Consider the following 23,166-nt stretch of genomic DNA (forward strand, 5'->3'; position numbering starts at 1 on the left):
AAAAGGCATCCAGAATGGCAAGATAGAAGTCAAACTTTCACTATTTGCAGACAACATGATACTCTATGTAGAAAACCTGAAAGACTCCACCAAAAAATGGCTGGAACTCATATAGGAATTCATTCAGCGAAGTCACAGGATACAAAATCAATGTGTAGAAATCTGTTGCATTTCTATATGCCAATAACGAAGCAGCAGAAAAAGAAATCAAGGAATCAGTCCCATTTGCAATTGCATCAAAAACAATAAGATACCTAGGAATAAATCTAAAGAAGTAAAAGATCTATACTCTGAAAACTATAAAACACTTATAAAAGAAATTGAGGAGGACACAAAGAAATGGAAAAGCATTCCATGCTCGTGGATTGGAAGAACAAACATTGTTAAAATGTCTATATTGCCCAAAGCAATCTAGATATTTAATGCAATCCCCATCAAAATACCACCAGCATCTTTCACAGAGTTAGAAAAAACAATACTAAAATTTATATGGAACCACAAAAGACCCTGAATAGCCAAAGCAATTCTGAAAAAGAAAAAACTGGATGGAGGCATCACAGTTCGGGATTTTAAGTTATATTACAAAGCTGCAGTCATGAAGATAGTATAGTACTGTCATAAAAACACACATAGATCAATGGAGTGGAATAGAAAACCCAGAAATGGACCCACAACTATATGGTCAACCGATCTTCGACAAAGCAGGAAAGAATAGCCAATGGAAAAAAGAGAGTCTCTCCAACAAACGGTGTTGGGAAAACTAGACAGCCACATGCAGAAGAACGAAACTGGACCACTTTCTTACATGATACACAAAAATAAATTCAAAATGGATGAAAGACCCAAATGTGAGACGGGAAACCATCAAAATCCTCGAGGAGAACAAAGGCAGAAACCTCTTTGATCTCAGCCATAGCCACTCCTTACTAACACATCACCACAGGTAAGGAAACAAAAGCAAGAATGAACTATTGGGACTTCATCAAGATAAAAAGCTTCTGCACAGCCAAGGAAATAGTCGACAAAACCAAAAGACAGTCGACAGAATGGGAGAAGATATTTGCAAATGTCTTATCAGATAAAGGCTAGTATCCAAAATCTATAAAGAACTTAACAAACTCGGGGGCGCCTGGGTGGCTCAGTCGTTAAGCGTCTGCCTTCGGCTCAGGTCATGATCCCGGGGTCCCGGGATCGAGTCCCACGTCGGGCTCCCTGCTCGGCGGGAAGCCTGCTTCTCCCTCTCCCACTCCCCATGCTTGTGTTCCTGCTCTCGCTGTCTCTCTCTCTGTCAAATAAATAAAATCTTTAAAAAAAAAAAAAAAAAAGAACTTAACAAACTCAACACCCAAAGAACACATAACCCAATTAAGAAATGGGCAGAAGACATGATGAGACACTTTTCTAAAAATGACATCCAGATGGCTCACAGACACATGAAAAGATGCCCAACATCACTCATCATCAGGGAAATGCAAATCAAAACCAGATGAGATAACCATCTCACACCTGTCAGGATGGCTAAAATTAACACAAGAAACAACAGATGTTGGCAAGGATGTGGAGAAAAGGGGACCCTCTTGCACTATTAGTGGGAATGCAAACTGGTGCAGCAATTCTGGAGAACAGTATGGAGGTTCCTCAACAAGTTAAAAATGGAGCTACCCTATGATCCAGCAATTGCAGTACTAGGTATTTACCCGAAGGATACAAAAATGCAGATTCGAAGGGATCCATGCACCTGGATATTTATAGCAGCATTATCAACAGTAGCCAAACTATGGAGAGAGCCCAAATGTCGACTGATGTATGGATAAAGAAGATGTGGCATATATATACACAATGGAATGTTAGTTAGCCATCAAAAAGAATGAAATCTTGCCATTTACAATGACATGGATGGAGCTAGAGTGTATTCTAAGTGAAATAAGTCAGAGAAAGACAAATACTGTATGATCTCACTCATGTGGAATTTAAAAAACATGAACATATGGGAATGGGGAAAAAAGGAGAGAGCAAAAGAAGCTATAAAAGACTCAACGGTAGATAAACAAGGTTGATGGAGGGAGGTGGGTGGGGGATGGGCTAGATGGGTGATGGGTATTAAGGAGGGCACTTGTTATGAAGAGCACTGGGTGTTGTATGTAAGTGATGAATCACTGAATTATACGCCAGAAACCAATATTGCACTGTATGTTAACTACCTAAGATTTAAATCATAACTTAAAATTTTTAAAAATAAATAAAAATAAAAGTGAATTACCCAAAAATAAAAATTAAAAGAAACAATGAGGGGTGCCTGGATGGCTCAGTCAGTTAAGCGTTTATGATCCTGGAGTCCCAGCATCAAGCCCCATGTCAGACTCCTTGCTCGGAGGGGAGTCTGCTTCTGCCTCTGCCCCTCCCCATGCTCCGTTTCTCTCTCTCTCTTCAATAAATAAATAAAATCTTTTAAAAAAAGGAAAAGAAACAACGAAGTGAGTGCTTCAGGTTGCCTTTCTAGTTCTTTTTAAAATTAAGCTTAGGGCACCTGGGTGTCTCAGTCCATTAAGTGTCGGACTCTTGGTTTCGGCTCAGGTCATGATCTCCGGATTGTGAGATGGAGCCCCACGTCAGGTTCCCTGTTCGGTGGGGAGTCTACTGGAAGATTCCCCTCCTCCCCCCCCACTCATGCTCTCTCTCTCTCTCTCTCTCTCTAAAATAAATCTTTAAAATTAAATCAAGTTTTGGGGCGCCTGGGTGGCTCAGTCGTTAAGCGTCTGCCTTCAGCTCGGGTCATAATCCCAGGGTCCTGGGATCGAGCCCCGCATTGGGCTCCCTGCTCAGCGGGAAGCCTGCTTCTCCCTCTCCCTCTCCCCCTGCTTATGTTCCCTCTCTCACTGTGTCTCTCTCTGTCGTAAATAAATAAAATCTTTAAAAAAATAAAAAAAAAAAAATCAAGTTTTTATTTCTCTTCAGGTGCAGAGAATGTAGAACGAGTGCTGGTTACTGTTATCCAAGGAGCAGTTGAATATCCAGATCCAATTGCACAGAAGACATGTTTTATCATCCTCTCCAAGTTGGTAGAACTCTGGGGTAAGAGGATTAAAAAATAAATAAAAACAAAAAACTTCATTCCACAACCTGTTTCCTAAGACCCTTAGAGATGGAACCCTAGCTCTACCATAGGAGCTGGGAGTTAACTTTCTCCAGTGATAACTAATTGACTTTCTTTTTATACAAGATGAAAATTTGAATTCTCTTGACAGGAGGTAAAGATGGACCAGTGGGATTTGCTGATTTTGTTTATAAGCACATTGTCCCTGCATGTTTCCTAGCACCTTTAAAACAAACCTTTGACCTGGCAGATGCACAAACAGTGTTGGTAAGCACCTAGGAATCTTTGTTTGCCTTGTGTCCATCTTGTGTATTCTAACTCACAATTTCTTTAATGCCAGGTTGACTATATTAGTCTCATTATTTTTTTTAAATTAATTTCAAATTAGGATTCATTTTTAAAAGGTTGATGATATCTTCTGGACCTTTTGTAGATTCTTACTGAATCCTGATACTAAAGTTTAAAATATAAAATCCAACTCCTTCAACTTTAACAGCCTCCAACTCCTCTTTTTCTAGGACCATGAAAGGATACATGATACAAGCACTCATTAAAACTTGATTGAGTTACTAATTTTCTACTACTTTCATTCTAAACTTTGAGCTTAATGGTTTTTTCTTAACCATTAAGAATAACTTTTTTTTGCTTAGATTAAGATAGTTTCCCTAGATCTCATTTTTTAAGAATACTAATGTCAAGCAGTGCCCTTTACTCATTTACCCAAAACCTAGTAAAAACTAGATTTTATGATTTGATATACTGCATTAAGACAGCATTTTTGTATTTTTTCCTTTTTCTATCCAACCCACTTATTCCATATGCCTGTCACTTTCCTTCCTCTGTCCCTTGTTTGGGAGTAATTGTTAATGAGCAGAGGCCAGGGAAATAAAGAGACAAGTGGGATCGGTAACGAAAAATTGAGTGTATTAAAAATCTCACACTTGTTTTTCATAGGCTTTATCTGAGTGTGCGGTGACATTGAAAACAATTCATCTCAAACGGGTAAGCCTTGCACTCTGTGCCCCTTCGTTTTCGTCATAAATGCAGATTTGTTATGGTTTTAATTGTGTTTGACTTGTCTCGTTGCTGTATCTTTTGTAAAAGTTGATTTAGTCCTGTCTTTTTTGGACGTGAGGAAGGGGTTGAATGAAAGTAGCGGTATCTATTACTGTCCTTTCTGTTTTGGGTAACAAGAAGTTTAAAATGTATGTTTATTTTGGTTTGACAAAGAATGCGAAAAATGATAAAAAAGATCCACATTTCATGACTCAGTTGGCTCTTCCCAGCCAGATTTCCCCAAATTCTTAATATTATAAATGGTTAGAGTGCTTCGCTACTTTAGAATGTTTTGTTCTCCTTGTCAATCTAATCATTTGCAAAATTGTAAGTGATTCTGGGCTGAATCCAGCTGGTGAGTTGTTTATCTTGTACAGTATTTTTTAGTAACATGAATTTGATTGTAAACATTTAAAAATCAGGTACTGCGGCGCCGGGCTGGCTCAGTCAGTGAGCGTGCACCTCTTGATTTCAGGATTGTGAGTTTGAGCCCCATGTTGGGCATGGAGCCTACTTAAAAAAAATAATAAAATTTTAAAAATAAAAATCAAGTACTTTTTTTAAAAAAGAAAAATTCCTATCTCCAACTTTTCTCAAAGCCAGGATGCCAACAAAGGACTCGCATTCCCACAGAGCAGCTTGCCCCACCCCCCAAAAAAGTATTCACCAGTCTCCGTGCAGTCCACTCCCTCATTTGAACTTGAGTTTTGATTCTGATACAGATTTGAAGGGTTTTATGCCTACTATGCCAGGGTGAAGAGTATGTGGGGACTGGGGGGGAGGGGAGGGCAGCAGGGGAGCTGTATAAAGATGAATTAAGTTTAAAAGTCCCCCAATATTGTTTTTTTTATTTTATTTTATTTTTTTTTTTTTTTAAACATTTTTTTTTTTTTAAAGATTTTATTTATTTATTTGAGGGAGAGAATGAGAGAGAGAGAGCATGAGAGGGGGGAGGGTCAGAGGGAGAAGCAGACTCCCTGCTGAGCAGGGAGCCCGATGTGGGACTCGATCCCGGGACTCCAGGATCATGACCTGAGCCGAAGGCAGTCGCTTAACCAACTGAGCCACCCAGGTGCCCCTATTTTATTTTTTTTACAAACACTTGTGTCGAGGGCTGACTTTCAATAGATGGCAGCGAGGGAGCTGCTAGTCCCCCAATATTTTTAGGACTTAGAATCGGGACACAATGTGTAAATAACTCAATGTGTTAAGTACTTGAATAGAGATATGTTAAATTTATATATCTATATTAAATGTAATATTGTGAGACTAAAGATGAGCAAGCAATTTTGCTTATGTTGGCAATCTAAGAAAGCCATAGGAAAGAAGTGGTTTTGGTTTTGGTTTTTGATAGGCCTTAGGACACATGTAGATTCATTGGACTGACAAGAGGAGCTGTCATTCTGGGCAAAGTTAAGCAGGTATATGAAGATAGAGCAGATGTTGCCTTTTGGATTTGATAGAAAATAATAGAATTATCCTGTTTAGCTGAAGTAGGGAGGTAGAAGTAATAGCTAAAAAGTAAAATAGGATTAGGTAGTAAAAAGCTTTGTGTTATATATGAAAAGTTGGGAAGTCAGTGGGCACTAGGGTTATAATTTAGTATAACTTGGAAGCATATTCAGAGAGCAGTTTGGAATATGGGTCTGAAGCAATTAGAACTAAATACTGATTTTGGAGTCCACAGTGTGTAGTCAAGGTGAAGTGGTAGGAATGAATGAGACTTTCTAAGACCAGAATAGAAAAAACCCTGGCTAAAGCAAGAGTCAAGAGAAAGCTAGAAGTAGAACCAAGAGGTACGAATGCTAAGAGAAAAGACTCATAAGAGAGGATGCTAGAAAGTCAAGGAGAGGGCCGCCTGGCTGGCTTAGTCGGTAGAGCATGCAACTCTTGATATTGGGGTCATGAGTTCAAGCCCCACGTTGGGCGTAGGGCTTACTTTAAAAAAAAAAAAAAGAGAGAAAAGGTGAGAAATCAACTATACTTTAAATAAATAACTTATATTTCGCAGTGAAATGCAGCAAAAACAAAACAAAACAAAAAAAACCCCAAAATGTGAGAAGGAATGTAGAACAGATCTGAGAAGCTTTCACAAACAGTGCATTGTTAGCTCCTCTGAATTAGGAATAGCTTTCCTTTGAGAGGGCATTAAATTATGCCATAGGCCCATTGGGTTAGAGGGGCAGGGGCCAGGGTGGAAGGAGAAACATGAATTCTTTGATTCAGGAGTATTATTAAACAGAAATTCAAGTGTTAAGGCAGGGAAAAGTGCATTGAGGAGAGATGGATTGATTTTTTTTTTTTTTTTTTTTTTTTGATGATGATGATTTCATTTTGATAACTGTTACTTTCAGTTGGACCAGGGTTGGAGTCATCAACATATTAAAATCTTTAAATCAGACTCAGGTTTGAAAGTGAGGTGTGTGTGTGTGTGTGTGAGTGAGTGAGAGAGAGAAGTACTGGATTTATTACATTTGCTTCAGGCCACTCTCTCAAACACATTGCTGTAAGAAAACCATTTTCAAATTGTATCCTAAGTTCCTTTGCAGCTTCTGAGAAGGGGCAGGGGTTTGGGATTAGTTTGTAGAATACATCTGCCTTCCCTCACTAAGTTTACTAAAAAAAGAAACAAAAACAGAACACTATTGTAATTTTTAGCATCTAGAAGTGCTAAAAGATGGCAGAGAAGAGCAATGGTTTTAGAAATCAGGTGACCTGCTTTTCAGTACAGATGAAATCAACAGCACACTGGGCAAATCACCCTATCTTTCTCAGTCTTGGTTTCCTCATTTGGCTGCTTAATTCCTGTTCCATGATGGTCAAACAGGAAAAAGGGAGGTGTACTTTTATTGCTATTATCTCTTAACATATCATTTTGTTATTTCTTGCTTGTATTTTAGTTTCTCAGGCTGGTTACTACCCTACACTTGCCCAAAGGCTTCCCCTCATGTACCCGCAGACACCATATAATCCACCCAGGGGTAGATTGAACAAGAGCACCTCTGTTTGCTGTCTTCTTTCAGTGCTTGGAAGACTCTGGCACTGTTACTTCCCTGATTTAGAAGAATATTTGTTTAATCTTCACTATATAATGCTAAGTAATGTTAACATGTAATGAATGCTAAACACTATTCTAAAAGCTTTATATTTCTTAACTCATCCACTCCTCACAGTAACTCCCATTTTTCAGATGGGGAAACTCAGGCTCAGAGAGATTAAGTAACCTGCTCAAGTTACCAGAAATTTACCAGAGCCAGGCCTCAAACCAAAGCAGTCTGGCTCCAGACTATATTCTTTTTTTTTAAGATTTTATTTATTTATCTGACAGAGAGACACAGTGAGAGAGGGAACACAAGCAGAGGGAGAGGGAGAAGCAGGCTTCCCGCTGAGCAGGGAGCCTGATGTGGGGGTCGATCCCAGGACCCTGGGATCATGACCTGAGCCGAAGGCAGACGCTTAACGACTGAGCCACCCAGGCGCCCCTCCAGACTAATTCTTAATCACAATACCATATTGTGTTTGATGTATACATGTGTCATTCTAATTTCTTTTTATGCATTATTAATATCAAGAAAATAATTCAGTTATAATTATCTTTTGATTTTCAGGGCCCAGAATGTGTTCAGTATCTTCAACAAGAATACCTGCCTTCCTTGCAAGTAGCTCCAGAAATAATTCAGGTAAGAGCTGTCAGAGCAGATATTTCTCTTAATTTAATTAAAGAAATAGGGCTATGTAGTTCAATCTAAATTTTGATTCAACAAAGTTAAACTGAAAAAAAAAAAGAAAAGAAAAAGTTAAACTGCATTCAACTTGATGTTTTACTATATACAGGATCACACAGTTCAAACTTCAGGGGTATATGAAACTGAATGGGAGAAAATTATATTTTTATTTTCACTAACCTTTAACCAAAAGTTTAATTTCCTACCATTGTGTAGGTGACAACTCACAAAGCACAGTAGCATTCACATTGCCTGTGACTTTGTCACCAGTAGAAATCACAGATTTTTTGTGTCACATTAGTTGTTCCAGGGATCTCACAATACTGTTTATACTTCAAGATACTGAAATTGTGAGTTCTTAAGATACACCACTAGACCTTGTTATCTGAGTCAGTAAGTCTTATTATTCTAGCACATATCAAAAATACTTTTTGATAACCATAAGCCATTATAATTAGTTTTCTTTGTAATCCCATGTATTATAAATTTTAAAAAATGGGCGCGCCTGGGTGACTCAGTCAGTTGGGTGTCTGCCTTCAGTTCTGGTCGTGATCTCAGGGTCCTGGGATCCAGCCCCGCATTGGGCTCCCTCCTCAGCGGGGAGTCTGCTTCTCCCTCTGCCTCTCACCCTGCTCTCTCTCTCTCTCAAATAAATAAAATCTTTAAAAATAATAATAATAGATTTTTTTTTAATGTTTTATTTATTTATTCATGAGAGTCAGAGAGAGAGAGAGAGACAGAGGAAGAAGCAGGCTCCCCGCCTAGCAGAGAGCCCAATGCGGGACTCGATCCCAGGACCCTGGGATCATGACATGAGCCGTAGGCAGACACTTAACCATCTGAGCCACCTAGGCGCCCAATAGATTTTTTTTTTTTATATTTGTTTATTTGACAGAGAGAGACACAGTGAGAGAGTGAACACAAGCGGGGGAAGTGGGAGAGGGAGAAGCAGGCTTTCCGCTGAGCAGGGAGCCCGACGCGGGGCTCGATCCTAGGACCCTGGGCCCATGACCCGAGCCGAAGGCAGACGCTTGACGACTGAGCCACCCAGGCGCCCCAATAATAATAGATTTTTAAAAAAATTCTAAAAGGAGTCCAGTAGGCTCCCCCAGACTGCCAAAGGGCACCACAACACACAAACCTACTGTGAAGATTGGTGCTAGGTAGTTTATTTTACATATGCCAAGCTTATCAATGCTTAATTTTTAAATCTGAAACTATATTGTGAAGTATCTGGAAAGTGATGTTACATTTTTACACTATTGCAGAGTAATTTTTTTAATGGCATTCAGTGATTTTCTTGGCGTGTAGTTATCCAGACTTGTCCAATAGCACATAGATCTAAATGAGATATCAGAGATGTTTTGTTGTTGTTGTTGTTGTTTTAAGATTTTATTTGACAGAGAGCAAGCATAAGTAGGGGGAGCCCAATGGAGGGCTCAATCTCAGGACCCTGGGATCATGACCTAGCCTAAGGCAGACGCTTAACGACTGAACCACCCAGGCACCCCTTAAAGTTTTGATTACAAATCTCTCCATCAGATTCTAAGAATTGTTTCTTCACCAACAGTGTTTTTAAAACGTTTTTATCATGCTATTTTATGAAAGACATTGAAAAAATTGGATGAAAACTAGGATAGATCTTGCATAAGAATGATCATAAAACTCATTTTTAATGAATTTATGATCTCTTATTTCATGACATACCATCTTTAACTTTAAAGGTATTAATGGATTTTCTCAGCTTTAATTTGTTACATAAGTAATGTTTTAATGAAAGCAGTAAGTTACTAATTACTCACATCAGCTTAATGCCCATCAAAAATAGAAATATACCAGATTGCTAAGTAAAGCAAAATTATATTTCTATCTAATAATTTGATTATAAAAAATAAGCATCCCCAGTTTTCCCTTTTTCATATGCCTTCTGACAACACTTTGTAGAATTCTGTTAGAGAGACTTAACCTCTTTTTCTTTTGGTCAAGCTCTGCTCAGTTACCACTCTTATTAGGTGAGAACAGTCAGAGCAATGTAGTTTTTGTCCTATTCTCACTTCTCAGGCATGAGTCAACCTTGTTTAGGAGAGCCATGTTCTCAAAAGTGAAAGCAGCCTATATCTGACAAGTATTACATTTGAAAATGCCATAGAACCTTTTTTGGTGAGGAACTATTCTAGGTGACTTTGATAAGTTATCATACTACTACTGTAGATTTAAAGCAACTTAAATGCCTTTTGACAGATGAATGGATAAGTAAGATGTAGTATATACATACAATGGGATATTATTCAGCCTTAAAGGACATCCTGTCACATGTACAACATGAATGAACCTTGAGGACATTATGCTAAGTGAAATAAGCCAGTCACAAAAAGAGAAATACTGCATAATTCCACCTGTATGAAGTATCTATAGTCCAACCCTTAGGAACAGAAAGTAGAATGGTGGTGGCCAGGGGTGTTGGGGAAGGGAAATGGGGGAATTGATGTTCAATGGGTATAGTTTCAATTTTACAAGATGAAAAGTTCTAGAGATCTGTTGCACAACAGTATGCATATAGTTAATGGTAATGCACCGTACATACAAAAATGGTGGTTAAGATGGTCAGTTATGTTTTTTTTTTTAAACACAATTCAAAAAAGAAAACTGTGGATTTGAATTACCGTGAATTTAATACAATTAGATTCATTCTCTTTCTCTCCTCCTATCTTGACCCCTCAGGAGTTTTGTCAAGCGCTTCAGCAGCCTGATGCTAAAGTTTTTAAAAATTACTTAAAGGTAGGTATTTGGAAAACTTACATATCTTCGTACAACTAGGTAATACTTTAGAGCAGAGAGAGAATACATATTACAGGATACTATGTCATACTGTAGTCTTACCAATTATTACTTATTTGGGGATATCTTCTAAAACCTGCTTCTAAAAATCTATAGTTTTAGATGTTATACTTCAGAGTTTTTTATAAAGCCCCTTTCAACTGAGTTCTTAGAAAAGATCATAAAAAGTGAGGTAAGCACAGTGTGTACATGCTTGAACATACTGTGAAAATGCCAGTCAGTTTCCTTTTACAGTTTGTGATATAATTAAATAGGAACTACAGGATTGAGACAGGTAATGTTTAAGAACATGTGCCCATATTGAGTTGAAAGAAAGGAGCTAAAAATATGAAAACAGAAGTATGAATTACTTGGTTATATCCTATTTTTGAAACTTCTGAATTGTAAAACGGACAGAAAGAATCCTCAGATTTGGCAGTCAAGGCTCTTTTTCCATTCATAAATTGAGTGAATTTTTTCTTTTAAAGATTTTATTTAAGAGAGAGAAAGCACGTGGGGGAGGAGCAGAGGGGGAGGGGAAAGAATCTTCACCAACTCCACATTGAGTGTGGAGCCTGATGCGGGGCTTGATCTCACAACACTGAGACCCTGACCTGAGCCGAAACCAAGACTGAGCCACCCAGGCGCCCCTCAAAGTTGACAAGAAGTACCGAGTGTTTATTTGGTATTCATATTTACAATTTAAATCCGTGAGGCAGAACTGTGTTGCTCTTACCCAGGCAGTTAGTCGTTCATTACTCCATGATGGCTTTTTATGTAACAGGTACTATGCTAACTGCTACAGATAACCATATGAGTTACTTTTCTTGCTTATAAAGAGCTTGTGTTCTGGAAATAAAATTGCAGTGTGACAAGATAAAGAACTGTTCTTTGTTTCTATTACCTTCATTCAACAAATCTGAGGACAAAACACTATGCTAAATATGTTGGTAGCACGTGACTTAATGAATGACTACCTGGTTCTTTTGTCCAAGGCATTCAATAAAATTCATAAGGCAGGGCCTTTGCTGAGGAAATAAGTGTTTTATCCTTTGACTTTGCTTCTATAACAACTTTCCTTGTCAGTTTTTTCCCGAGTACTAGTTTGTCAGCTTAAACTGAACGGGAATTTGTGAGAAGAATATTAGAAGTTACTGTTTATCATTGGGAACCCTCCCCACTCCCATTTTCCTATAAAAGCAAAGTGCCTGTGGAGGTAACAGTCTGTTAAATAACTGATCCAACTGGGTGAAAGGACTCACAAAAATTGTAACTCTCTATTAAAAGGTATCTGTAACAGCAGATCCAGGTACAGTGTAGCAGGCTTGTGCTCCAAACATAGTAATTCATCCAACTGCATTTATAAAAAGTCTTCCTCCAAGCCCAACTTTTTTTCAGTGCGAGCATTATGTCCAGGATAGCACTGTTCTTGTAGGGAAAAGTGAAGTTCCTTCTTTTGTGCCTACTCTTTTTAGATGTGATTGATCCTTAGATCTTGCAGATCCTCTTCTCCTCACTCTCAACTTCCTCTCTGTCTCCACTGCTGCTACTCTAGTGTGGATTTGGGTTCTCTCATGCCGATATCCCTTCTCTTGTAGTCAAGCTGAGCTGTTTGAAAACCCTGAACAGTCCTCTGAAATTCATTCCCCTTATACTTTTCATAAACCTATATTGTTGGCTAAAAATAAGTTCATGTGGGGTGCCTGGGTGGCTCAGTCATTAAGCGACTGCCTTCAGCTCAGGTCATGATCCCAGGGTCCTGGGATCAAGCCCCGCATCGGACTCCCTGCTCCACGGGAAGCCTGCTTCTCCCTCTCCCATCCACTCCCCCCCCCCGCCCCCGCTTGTGTTCCCTCTCTCGCTGTGTCTCTCTCTGTGAAATAAATAAATAAAATCTTTTAAAAAAATAAAAATAAGTTCATGTTTCTTAGTTTGACATTCAGGGCTTTTTTTTTTTTTTTCACATTCTGATCTCAGACCGTCTCTGGTTTCTCTTGCTGGAAGTCTTTGCTATTCTTGCTGTTCTTCAAAAATTCTGCTTTATTAGCAACCCTCCTCTTTTATGAATTCTACCCATTCTTTTCGGCTTGCCTCAAGCATGGCCTCTTTTAAGGCTTTGTTTGCTCATATAGTGATCATTCTTCTCTTCACTTAGTCAATAGTTTATTTGTTAAATGAATGCCTGATCTACTAGGTGCTAGGGATACAGTGATGAATACAGTCCTTCATGAGTTTATGGCCAGTAGACTTTCTAGTGCTCACTTAACATGTACCTAACTATGGGGGCGCCTGGCTGGCTTAATTCGGATTCGTGAGTTCATGCCCCACATTGGGTGCAGAGATTACTTAAAAATAAAATCTTTATTTAAAAAAAAAACAAAAACACTTACCTAACTGTGGAAGGTAGTATGTAATATTGGACCAGTCACTAGCACAACCTCTAGCCTATTCATTCATAGTCTCAAATGTTGAATTGCAAGTATTTTTTTAATAATCAAATAGTAAATTCCTTAAGGGATAACAGCTGCTAGCTTTAGCTTTGATTTGTTTATTTCTTCCTCAAAATTTAATTTCCCAGTATTAGCTATGACAGTGTGCCAATCAGAAAAGGTATAAAGAGCATGTTTTCCTCTGACCACTTGAATTCTCATCACATTAGAGTTAATAACCATATTTTCACTAGTTTCCCAACTAATGTCAACATAAGTTATCTCTAGATTTGATTAAATTGTCCAGAAAAGAAAGTTCTTGTACCATGTATGGATTTATGCAATATGTGAAATGTTCTAAATATTGATTATATTTTACAAAAGAGTGACTAGCACTTACTGACTTGGACCCATTCTTCAGGTAAAAGGTGATATCTTCTGACATCAGTACTAATTGTACTAATATTTTATTTACAGGTATTCTTCCAGAGAGCAAAGCCCTAAGGACTGGATCTCCCTGTGCCTACTTTATGATCAGGAATTCCAGTTAATTTATAAAGAAGCAGTTTTGTGTGCCATTCACACTGGTTTTTTTAACATTGCTTTAAGCTTATTGCAGTATATGTATTGGGATTTTTCTGTAAAATGGGTGTAATTTTCTCTGAATACAGGTATGTAACAACAAGAGAAGTTGCTTGCATGCCAGTTCAAATTGTTCTATATAAAAATGCTGTTAAGAGATACAGCACGGTTATCCTAGTACCTTTTTTTTTTTTTACGTTAAATCCTTGAAACGTTAAATCCTTTATAAAGACCATAGCAGGAAAACAGTGTACTTTTTTTCAATTGCTAAATATAAAATGTTTGAAAATTTTAATTTTCTTTTACGTGTGCCGTCTCAAAATTTGGGGGGGAATATAATAAATCAAAACTAATTTTTTGTAGATAGCCATTACATTTCTTTAAACTGTTTTCGATGCCAATGTGTGTTCTACAAAAGAGAATGGTTTCATAAATTAACTGATTTAAGAGTAGGTACCGGTGTTATACACTTTTTATAAAAAAATAAAAATAAATTTTACGTAGTGAAATCTAAGTCTTTTTTGGCATTATTATTATTATAAATACTTTAGTCTTATTTTCTCATCTTTCCCTGATTTCCCATTTAAAGAATTGCACATATAAGCTTATAGATGATTTATCTATGCTCCCAGAAGGTGACATGCAACTTAGTTCTCTTCAATTCTTTTTAAAATGCTTTAAAAAGCCTATTTCAATCTAGTGATAGAATTTAAAATCCACTTTTTCCCTCTTTTATTGGATTTACTTAGGACACTATACCTATGTGTTAATGATGCTTACAAGTAGCTGCCCATTTAGTTACTAGAAGTACTTTTCCCCATTTTTATTCACAACTCTGCAAGAAAAGCAAGAGGAAAAATAATAGTATCAGTAAGTATATAAGAAATTAAGAGAGGAGGGATAAATTGAACAGCAGAATTAAACTGCTACAGTCATTGGGGAGGGTATGTGTTGTAATGAGCACTGGATACTATATAAGACATGAATCACAGACCTGTGCCCCTGAAGCAATGCATTCTATGTTAATTGAATTAAGAAAGAAAGAAGAAGGGAAAAAGAAAGAAATTACTACAGTCATTTAAGTTTAAATTCGAAAAGCTCAAGTAAGATTTTAGGGGAGGGTTGTTGTTTTTTTAACCTTTGGCCCATGTGGTTCCTCTAAAGGTTTCATGATGGGCTTCAGTGATCTATATAACTCCCTAAAACTATTCTAAATTATATACATAAATCTTTTCTTGTGTTAATTCCAGTAGTGATTTTAAATATTTTCCTTACATCATAGAATAAAAGTACTAAACTAACGGTTAGTTGTTAAAAAAAAAAGATGGGTGAAATGTATATTATGCTTAAATAAAAATATTAAGAAGAGGTAAGTGAGGGGGACCTAGCTGGCTCAGTTGGGTAGGGCGTAGGACTCTTGATCTCAGGGTCATGAGTTCAAGCCCCACCTTGGGCACAGAGCTTACTTTTTTTTAAGATTTTTATTTGAGAGAGCATGAGCAGGGGGAGGGGCAGCGGGAGAGGGACAAGCAGACCCTGCTGAGCGCAGGGCCCGATGTGGGTCTGGATCCCAGGACGCTGAGATCATGACCTGAGCCACCCAGGCACCCCCATAGAGCTTGCTTTAAAAAAAAAAACTTTCTCTCTAAAAAAAAAAAAAGGAATACCTGGGTGGTTCAGTCGGTTAAGCATCCTACTCTTGATTTCGGCTCAGGTCATGATCTCGGGGTGGTGGGATCGAGTCCCACGTCAGGCTCTGCGCTAAGTGTAGAGCCTGCTAAGATTCTCTCTCCCTCTCCCTCACCCCTCACCCCTGCTCGCTCACAAGTGTTCTCTCTCTCTAAAGAAAAATAAAATGGGTATGTGAAAGCTTGAGTGTTTCATTGATAAGTTTCTCTGTACAGTGGGAAAGATCATTGTATCTAGTGCAATAGCACTATTTTTTCAAAGTATACTAACAAGTCAACATAGTGCCTAAGAGCTAAGACAGGCTGCAGATTTAAGAAGGTTCAGATAACATTTCTGCTAGTCACTGGCTTTAAGAAATTTAAGTAAGTTAAATAACTTCTCCATACCACTTCCACATCTGTAAAATGGGGAAATAATGGTAGCTACCTCACAACCAAGTTTTTAAGCATGAATAGCTTACTATAGTACCGGTGCATGAAGGCTTCTTACTAGCTATGGTCACTGTACTATTAGTTACATATATGTAAAGATGACACCTCCTTTTTCCCTGTTTAAAGCTCTTCAAGAAATTCATGTATGTTCAGAGCCAAGAGAAAACAAGACATGGAAATTAAGAGTCTGCAATAGAAGATAACACTTCATGTTCTATAGTCATGTACAATTCCCATCTTTCCCTGAAGTTACCCAGAGCACTTTAGAGAGTACCACAGCAATTAGGAAACTCTGCTTCATCACGAATTACTTACTTGTATTTAGTTTCCAAAAACAAGCACCCAAATAACTGTCACAAGAGTAACTCTCACCTCTTGACAGGTGAGGTCACTGAGGCAAAAGACAGGGATTTGTGTGACTTGACTATGGAACAACAAGGGTTTTATAATGCCTGGTCTAGTTCTGTGCCAAACAGTTTATTCAAAGTCTTAATGTTAATATTAATTGGTTCACAAGCAGCTCTACCTTTAAGAAAATACCTGGTATTTCAGTGGTAAATATGTGAATCAAGTCCTTTGGCTCAGCTAATTACATTTTCTCCCATAACACTTTTGAGCTGTAAGTCTTAACTGTTGTAAGGAACCTGGACAGGTCCCCTTCTTGGCATTAGATACAGGATTGAAATTGGTTGGAATTGTAAGCAGTAAATAGATTTGTTGTTAGAATGGTTCCATCTAACAGTTAATTAAATTGTTCCATTTAAACATTGTTCAAAGTCTAATAAAATAACTTCCTTTGTAACAACGCATTACTGTGGACTTGTTATCTCCATTGTGCATAGGACATAATAGACCTGGGGGGGGGGGAACGTGCTTAGAGTCAGTATTTGGTGGGGACAGTTGGGACTGCAACTCCAGATCTGTTCCATTCAAAAGCCTCTGGTTTCCTATTTCATTCCTGGTTGCTGTAGTTCTCAACTGGGAAGAATTCTTCCTCTTCGTCTCTAAGTTTAGCCCTGAATCAGCCCGAGTCTGTGACCTCTCAGTATGTTGAGAAAGGCTGCAGTGCAGTCCGTGGGCAGAAGGGATCACTCTAGGGAGTAGCTGCTCTTGAGATCTCGGCGGCACGAATATTTCAGGACTTGATCTCAGTCAAGTTCTCCAATATTGCCATTTTCCAAAATACCGTGAAAAGAGGGAATTAAGACAACGTTCACTCCTGACTTCCTCACTCCACAACGCCAAAAAAAAAAAAAAAAAAAAAGTAAAAAGGAATTAAATGAGCTTATTTACTTTAAGAATTTCACGTCTGGATTATTCTGAGGCGATCATGGGACTCCACTGCAGCCAACACAGCCTTTAAAACAGTTACAGATCTATCCCTCCAGACTATGATATTCCCCAGTGACAGCCTCGCACGTGTCCAGCATTCTGCACACCTGTGACTATTAGAATGTTTGCAATCAGGAGTTCAATGTCTGTCTTCCCCACTATCATCGCACGCCGTACCCTGTCGTTGGCTGTCGAGGACGGGGCGGGATTTGCAGTTCTAGGAATCCGAAACTGCTCACTGCGCAGGGCTCCCTAGCTTCACGCTTAGAGTGAGGGAGGGACAGGCAGAGGGTGTGGACCAGGTCGGACTCCAGACAGCCCCCAGTCTCCCCGCCCCCCGCTACAGAGAACTGGAAGCCAGCCGCCGCACCAGCCCGGGCGGCAGGATAGGCGGCGGAGGCCCAGGCTGGTCCGGCGAGCGTGCGCACGCGCACCCGCGCGCGCCGGCCGTCGGTCACGTGGCCCCCGGCCAGGGCTCGCGAAGCCGGAAGTGTCCCGGGGCTCAAGGAGGCCGCGGGAACCCGCTGGAGGTAGTGCGACGGAGACCGGGCGCGGTAAGCGGGGCGGCGCGGGCGGAGGGCCCGAGCTGCGCGGGGCACGGGCGGCGAAGCCGGCATGGGCCGGCGAGGAGCGCTCCCTCCCCCTGTGGGAAATTGGGATGCTGAGTCAGAGCGGGGGCGGGGCGGGCGACCCGAGAAGCCCAGCACTACCCTAGGCCGAGCCCTGCCCGGACCTTGGCTGGGTGGACGCCGCCCCACGGGGGTCTGGGGCTCCCGATACCCGGTGGAATGGTCGCGCGGGCCGGTCCCTTCCATCTCTGCTCCTCGCCCCCTGGGCGGCCCTATGACCGGGGCCCTCCCGGGTCAGCGTATAGCGATGTTAGGCACGAAGAAAGAGGACGTGCCCGTTACCGGGTATGGGCCCTGGCCGCCCCGGAGAGACGGATTCCCCGTTTTTCTTAAGAGTTTGACCGCTTTCTACCCCTCTTTATGAGCGTTGACACTATCGGCAGTGTTTAAATGGTTCGATTTTTCAGATGATTGAAGAGACGTTTCGTTAGGGTTTTAGTGATGACAACGGCGGGGATTGACTAACCGGAAGCTGGAAGCAGAGGACGTCTATTAGTATACACACATATAATGGGAATTCCCAAACATTTCCTTTGGGAAATGGCTTACGGGTTTATCTTCCAGTCCGTTTCCCAGGTATTTTCAGTAGGTGGCCCCAAAACAAGGTCTACCCGTTAATTGTCCAGTGCAGAACCGAAGACCCACTTTTTTCACTCTAGAACACTGAATTATTAACATAGTGGTGAAGTTTGGAAATCCTTGAACTTTGTCCATATGCCTGTCATCAAACCTGTTTTCATCTGTGGACAAATAGTAACTTTCGTTTTGGACAGTATGAGGAAGTAGGTAGGCTTAAGGCAGTCACTAGTAACATACTTGTTGAGTGCCTGCCTATAGTGTATCAAAATTTGGTGAAGATTTATAAAGCAAACACCTTGTGGATGTGCTGAGTCATGTTTTAGCATGCTGTTATTGTGGGTTTATTGGAAGATAGTTTCAAAAGACGTTTCCCCCTCATCATTGTGAAACTAGGCTTATATCTTCATATAGAAAGCAGATATCTTAGCTGATAAATGTGCTTATATATTATTCACTAGATACGTGTAGGTACCTAATGACACTATTTTACATTTACAGTTATCTCAGCACAGTTACAGTAATTAGGGAAGGTTTTTCATTATTGAAAAATATTTGAAAATACTGAAAAGATAATTGAGAAGTTTATTATTATTAACCTCAGCTGACAGATGTGTATTCCTTACTTGTCAGAAGTGGATCTTATTTTTATTGCTTGTTTCCAATAAATTTCTGTGGATAACATTCCTTATCTAAACTAGATGTGCGGTAAAATTAGATATCTTAGTATGTAAGATTGTTGAAAATTGGCCATTCTTTATGTTCCTAATCCTTCTTGGAATAATGTAGTCATTAATTCATCACTGAATACCTAATCTGTTCTAATGGACTATAAAGGGATATCAGGATCTGTTCTGATCTGATATTACAGCAGGTTTAAGGTGGCATGGTGAGATTTTTATTCCAACATGGAGCTCAAGTATTTTTAACATCCTTATAGTGATACAACTTTTCAGTATTAAAGGAGAAGGCTGGGTAGTGGTTATGCTTTTTTCTTAAATTGACTTTATTTTTTAGAGCAATTTTAGGTTTACAGCAAAATTGAGCAGAAGGTACAATTTTACTTAATACATAATAGCCTCCACTTGCTTGTTTTTTAAGACTTGGTAATATACACTTAATATGCATATATTTATATACTTGGAGATTGGATAATTTATATTTTAGTTTCGGAAGAGTTAGTAACCTTTCAGGAATAAAAAATTTTGCACCTTTCCATTATGATTGTTGGAAACTGTGCAGATAAAATTTTACCTTATGGAAATGTTATGCCATTGTTTTCATTAGTGTATCCCTGCCCTTAAAGAAACAAAGTAATTCTTTTCTATATTTCTGTTATATTTTACATTATTACTTTAAGACACTTTATAATTCATCATTGACTAAGCTTTCAAAACATTTGAAGAAGATAAGTGGCCCATATCACTCTCACTAAGAAAGATAAAATTAGAAAGGAAATAGATATTTCTGCAGCCCTGTGATAAGTGAGTTAAAGTGAATACATGTCATTGGTTAATGTTTTTTCAGAGCCCACATGGCATTTTAGTCTTTAATATTATTGGAAGTAGAGATTTTTACATTAGACTGTACACTTCAATTTAGCAATAACTAAGTGTGATCTTACTGGAGACTAAAAATAGCTAACATTTGTTCCTTAAATGTATTGTTCCCTTAAAACAAACATGCAGATTTTTTCTTCTCTCTTAGTTTAACAAGAAGATCTCCTGACCAAGCCGAGATGCAGAGCACTTCTAATCATCTGTGGCTTTTATCTGATATTTTAGGCCAAGGAGCTACTGCAAATGTCTTTCGTGGAAGGCATAAGGTTGGTTCAGAAGGCTTTTTATCACTTGTGAAGGCTTTTTATCACTGTATATGTTTTCTTTTGAGAAGCACACTTGTACTAAAACGTGAGACTTGATGTTTTTGCTTATACTGTCTAAAGAGAGTTCCTGTTTTTGTGGTTCATGTATAGCTTGTGTTAGAGTTAGTGATATCTACCCAGTGGTGGCAGAGGTTAGGTGTTGGGTGTGGAGAGAAAAAGGAGATTGGTTTAAACAAGGGACTAGGAAGATTAGTGTAGATAAGTGTGCCTTTTGATTCTTTCCCCAACCTATTCCTCCTATGGTAGGGAATGATCTCACTAGCAGAGAAGTTCCGTATGGCAGGGCATTGGGGTGGGCTGCAGACGAGGGAGAAGTATGGGAAGACAGATGTATAGTTCGAGGGGAATCCACAGATGATTCTCATATGCTATACTACAGCTTCATGTCGCAGTAAACAGCATCCTACAAGGTAGAGTGGAATAAAATAAGATTATCAGCAAGGAGCCCACACTTAAAAGGTATGAGGTAAACAGAACTTGTTAGTGGAAGTGAGAATAGAATAAAAGGGCTAATCTTGGAGGCACTTGAAGAACCAAAAAGACTTTCTGTCAGATTCTATATTGGAGGATGAAATTAAAGATAATTAAAATAATTTAAAATGAAGAAATTTAAGATCATTAAAGTTTCTATTCTGGGAAGGAAGCTGGAAAAATAATACAGAAAAAATTATTCTATAATGCAAACAATCCACTAATTTTTCAGCACTGTGAATTTTTTTTGAGCTAAATGATGTTCAGAGGCCTTTAAATTCTTATTTTCAGAAACAAGAGCTTTAAATATTTTAGTAAGGAGGAGTTTCATGTTTTCCTTCCTGTTTTCCTGTAGCCTGTGATTGCCAATCAGTTCTGTCCGAAACAATAAGATAAGCTTTCGGAAGGGAGGGGCTGTTTGGGCTGTTTCCTCTGGGGAGAGCAGATGACTATAAACAGCCTCTGGTTCCTAGAAAATGAATCAGAAGTGTCATACAGCTTTTAGCCTTTTTCACTCTGATTCTAGGATTGTCCACAGGTTCTGGGTCCTTGATTCAATTTCTTGTGGTCTCTGGATCCTTTATCAAGTCCATTGTGATCAACTTTGGATATTCCTGTCCTAGAGATTGTTTTTGTTTTGTGCCCTGTGCGAAGAAGAAGAGAAATTGGGGGGGGTGACACAGGATTTAGCGTTGAGACCACATCTGACTGTCTATCTTCCTGTGACCCAAGTTAACTTAACAAACTTTAATAATCACTTGGTATGTGACAGGCACTGTGATGGGTCTGGTGAACATAACTGCAAATAATGTACAGTTCCTTCCCACAAAGTTTTGGGTTTAGTAGCAAGGTTGGCATTGGAAGGGACAGAAATTGGAAACTGATGGAATGATAGTTACTTAGATACTCAAGTGTCCTTCATTTAAGTTCCTACATATAGTAGGCATTCTGCAAATATTTGTGGAATAAATGAATGAATGAATGAGGACAGATTAGACCACCTGAAGATAACCTGAAGTTCTTCTTCAAAGGAAACGAGAATGTATTTTATCCAATATAATCAGAAAGCCTAAAATAAGGATTTGAGAGTCATAGGAATTTACTTAAAAGATTGTGAAGAGTCAGTTTAGTATTCAGTATCTAATATTCTTCCCAGGGATGTATTTTGAGAAATCATGTTTGTTCTCAGTGACATCAGTTCTAAAGGTTTAGGACTATACCCAAAAAATCCTGCTTGCCCTAATAACTATTTAAGGGTTTTTAACCATGATATTAGTAAACCTTTTTATATTACTTTCTTAATCTGTCTCTTTCTCAGTGAGTTTCCCCAGTTGCTCATTTGTTAGGATTCTCCTACTTTTGAATTTAGTTGGAAATAAGTATCCTCAAGAAAAATCTTGGTGGTGTATGTTGGGTGGTATAGATTTAGCAGTGTTCTTACTCTGGTTGAACAAATGGAAAAACAGTATAATTAAACTGTGCTTTGGTTGTTATTCTGTTTTCATATTGTCTGAAAATGAGTAGTAGGCAAGAGTGAGGGAGGTGTGATCACATCACAGAGATGGTGGTCTCCAGATAGTGATCTTGAAGAGTGGTTGTGAAGCAGTTAAATGGTTTTAAGAAAAAAGATCATGAGATTCTGAAGTGAGAAAAAGAGCATGAGACTCTGACTGAGAAAAAGATTGTGAGCTTCTGAGGTGATCATGGCTATGAGCAGTGAATCTGTATGGAAAGCTGTGGAGAGGGCATCAAAGCAGGCACAGCACGGAGATCCTGACAGACAGGCAGCCATGAAATATGTTAAGGCACGTGGTGCTTGAACCCCAAAGTCAAAGAGGAAATGATCTTTCCACTTGCTCCAGGGAAGTTCAGCCTTGGGTTATGGGGAAAGTAAGATTAAACTCAAAGAATCTGGACTGACCACCAAGGAGAGGCTTGCCAATTAGAATGATTGGAAGGAAGTGGGGGAGTCTGAAAGAGAGCCTTAAAGTAAAGTTAATATGAAAGGGGCGCCTGGGTGGCTCAGTCGGTTAAGCGGCTGCCTTCGGCTCAGGTCATGATCCCAGGGTCCTGGGATCGAGCCCCACGTCGGGCTCCCTGCTCAGTGGAGAGCCTGCTTCTCCCTCTCCCTCTGCCTGCCTCTCTACCTACTTGTGCTCTCTTCTCTCTCTCTGTCAAATAAATAAAATCTTTTTAAAAAAGTAAATGAAGTTAATATGAAGAACATAAGAAGGTAACATTTACCTGAAATTAAGCATATATTTGTACCTCTAAGAGTCCCTCCCAGCTACAGCTGTGCATTGTAATTTTCTGTGCAATCTACTTCAGTATGCCATGAGAGAGTGAGAGTGGGGTGCTGTAGGTATATCCATAGAGAAAAGGAAATGTTTTTGATCCTCAAAGAGAAGGCTCTATAAAGAAACAGTCTGCCCTAGTCATCTAGGTGAAGT

At 39.1% G+C, this 23,166-nt stretch overlaps 2 protein-coding genes across 3 annotated transcripts in view; both read left to right on the forward strand.

Annotated features, from left to right (window-relative positions):
- The window catches only part of XPOT (exportin for tRNA), a 44,691-nt gene extending 30,479 nt beyond the window's left edge, over nucleotides 1-14,212 (forward strand). For both annotated transcript variants that reach the window (XM_036074927.2, XM_036074952.2), the window contains 6 exons: nucleotides 2,956-3,072; nucleotides 3,246-3,361; nucleotides 4,049-4,096; nucleotides 7,759-7,830; nucleotides 10,597-10,653; nucleotides 13,599-14,212. In XM_036074927.2, coding sequence (XP_035930820.1) covers nucleotides 2,956-3,072; nucleotides 3,246-3,361; nucleotides 4,049-4,096; nucleotides 7,759-7,830; nucleotides 10,597-10,653; nucleotides 13,599-13,625 — 437 coding nt within the window. In that variant the 3' untranslated portion in view covers nucleotides 13,626-14,212. The remainder of the gene's footprint in view (nucleotides 1-2,955; nucleotides 3,073-3,245; nucleotides 3,362-4,048; nucleotides 4,097-7,758; nucleotides 7,831-10,596; nucleotides 10,654-13,598) is intronic.
- Nucleotides 14,213-17,552: 3,340 nt separating this feature from the next.
- TBK1 (TANK binding kinase 1) overlaps nucleotides 17,553-23,166 on the forward strand; it is a 40,266-nt gene continuing 34,652 nt past the window's right edge. The window contains exons 1-2 of the mRNA XM_036074964.2: nucleotides 17,553-17,709; nucleotides 20,068-20,185. Coding sequence (XP_035930857.1) covers nucleotides 20,099-20,185 — 87 coding nt within the window. The 5' untranslated portion in view covers nucleotides 17,553-17,709; nucleotides 20,068-20,098. The remainder of the gene's footprint in view (nucleotides 17,710-20,067; nucleotides 20,186-23,166) is intronic.

This window comes from Halichoerus grypus, chromosome 6 (genome assembly GCF_964656455.1).
Source record: "Halichoerus grypus chromosome 6, mHalGry1.hap1.1, whole genome shotgun sequence".
NCBI lineage: Eukaryota > Metazoa > Chordata > Mammalia > Carnivora > Phocidae > Halichoerus > Halichoerus grypus.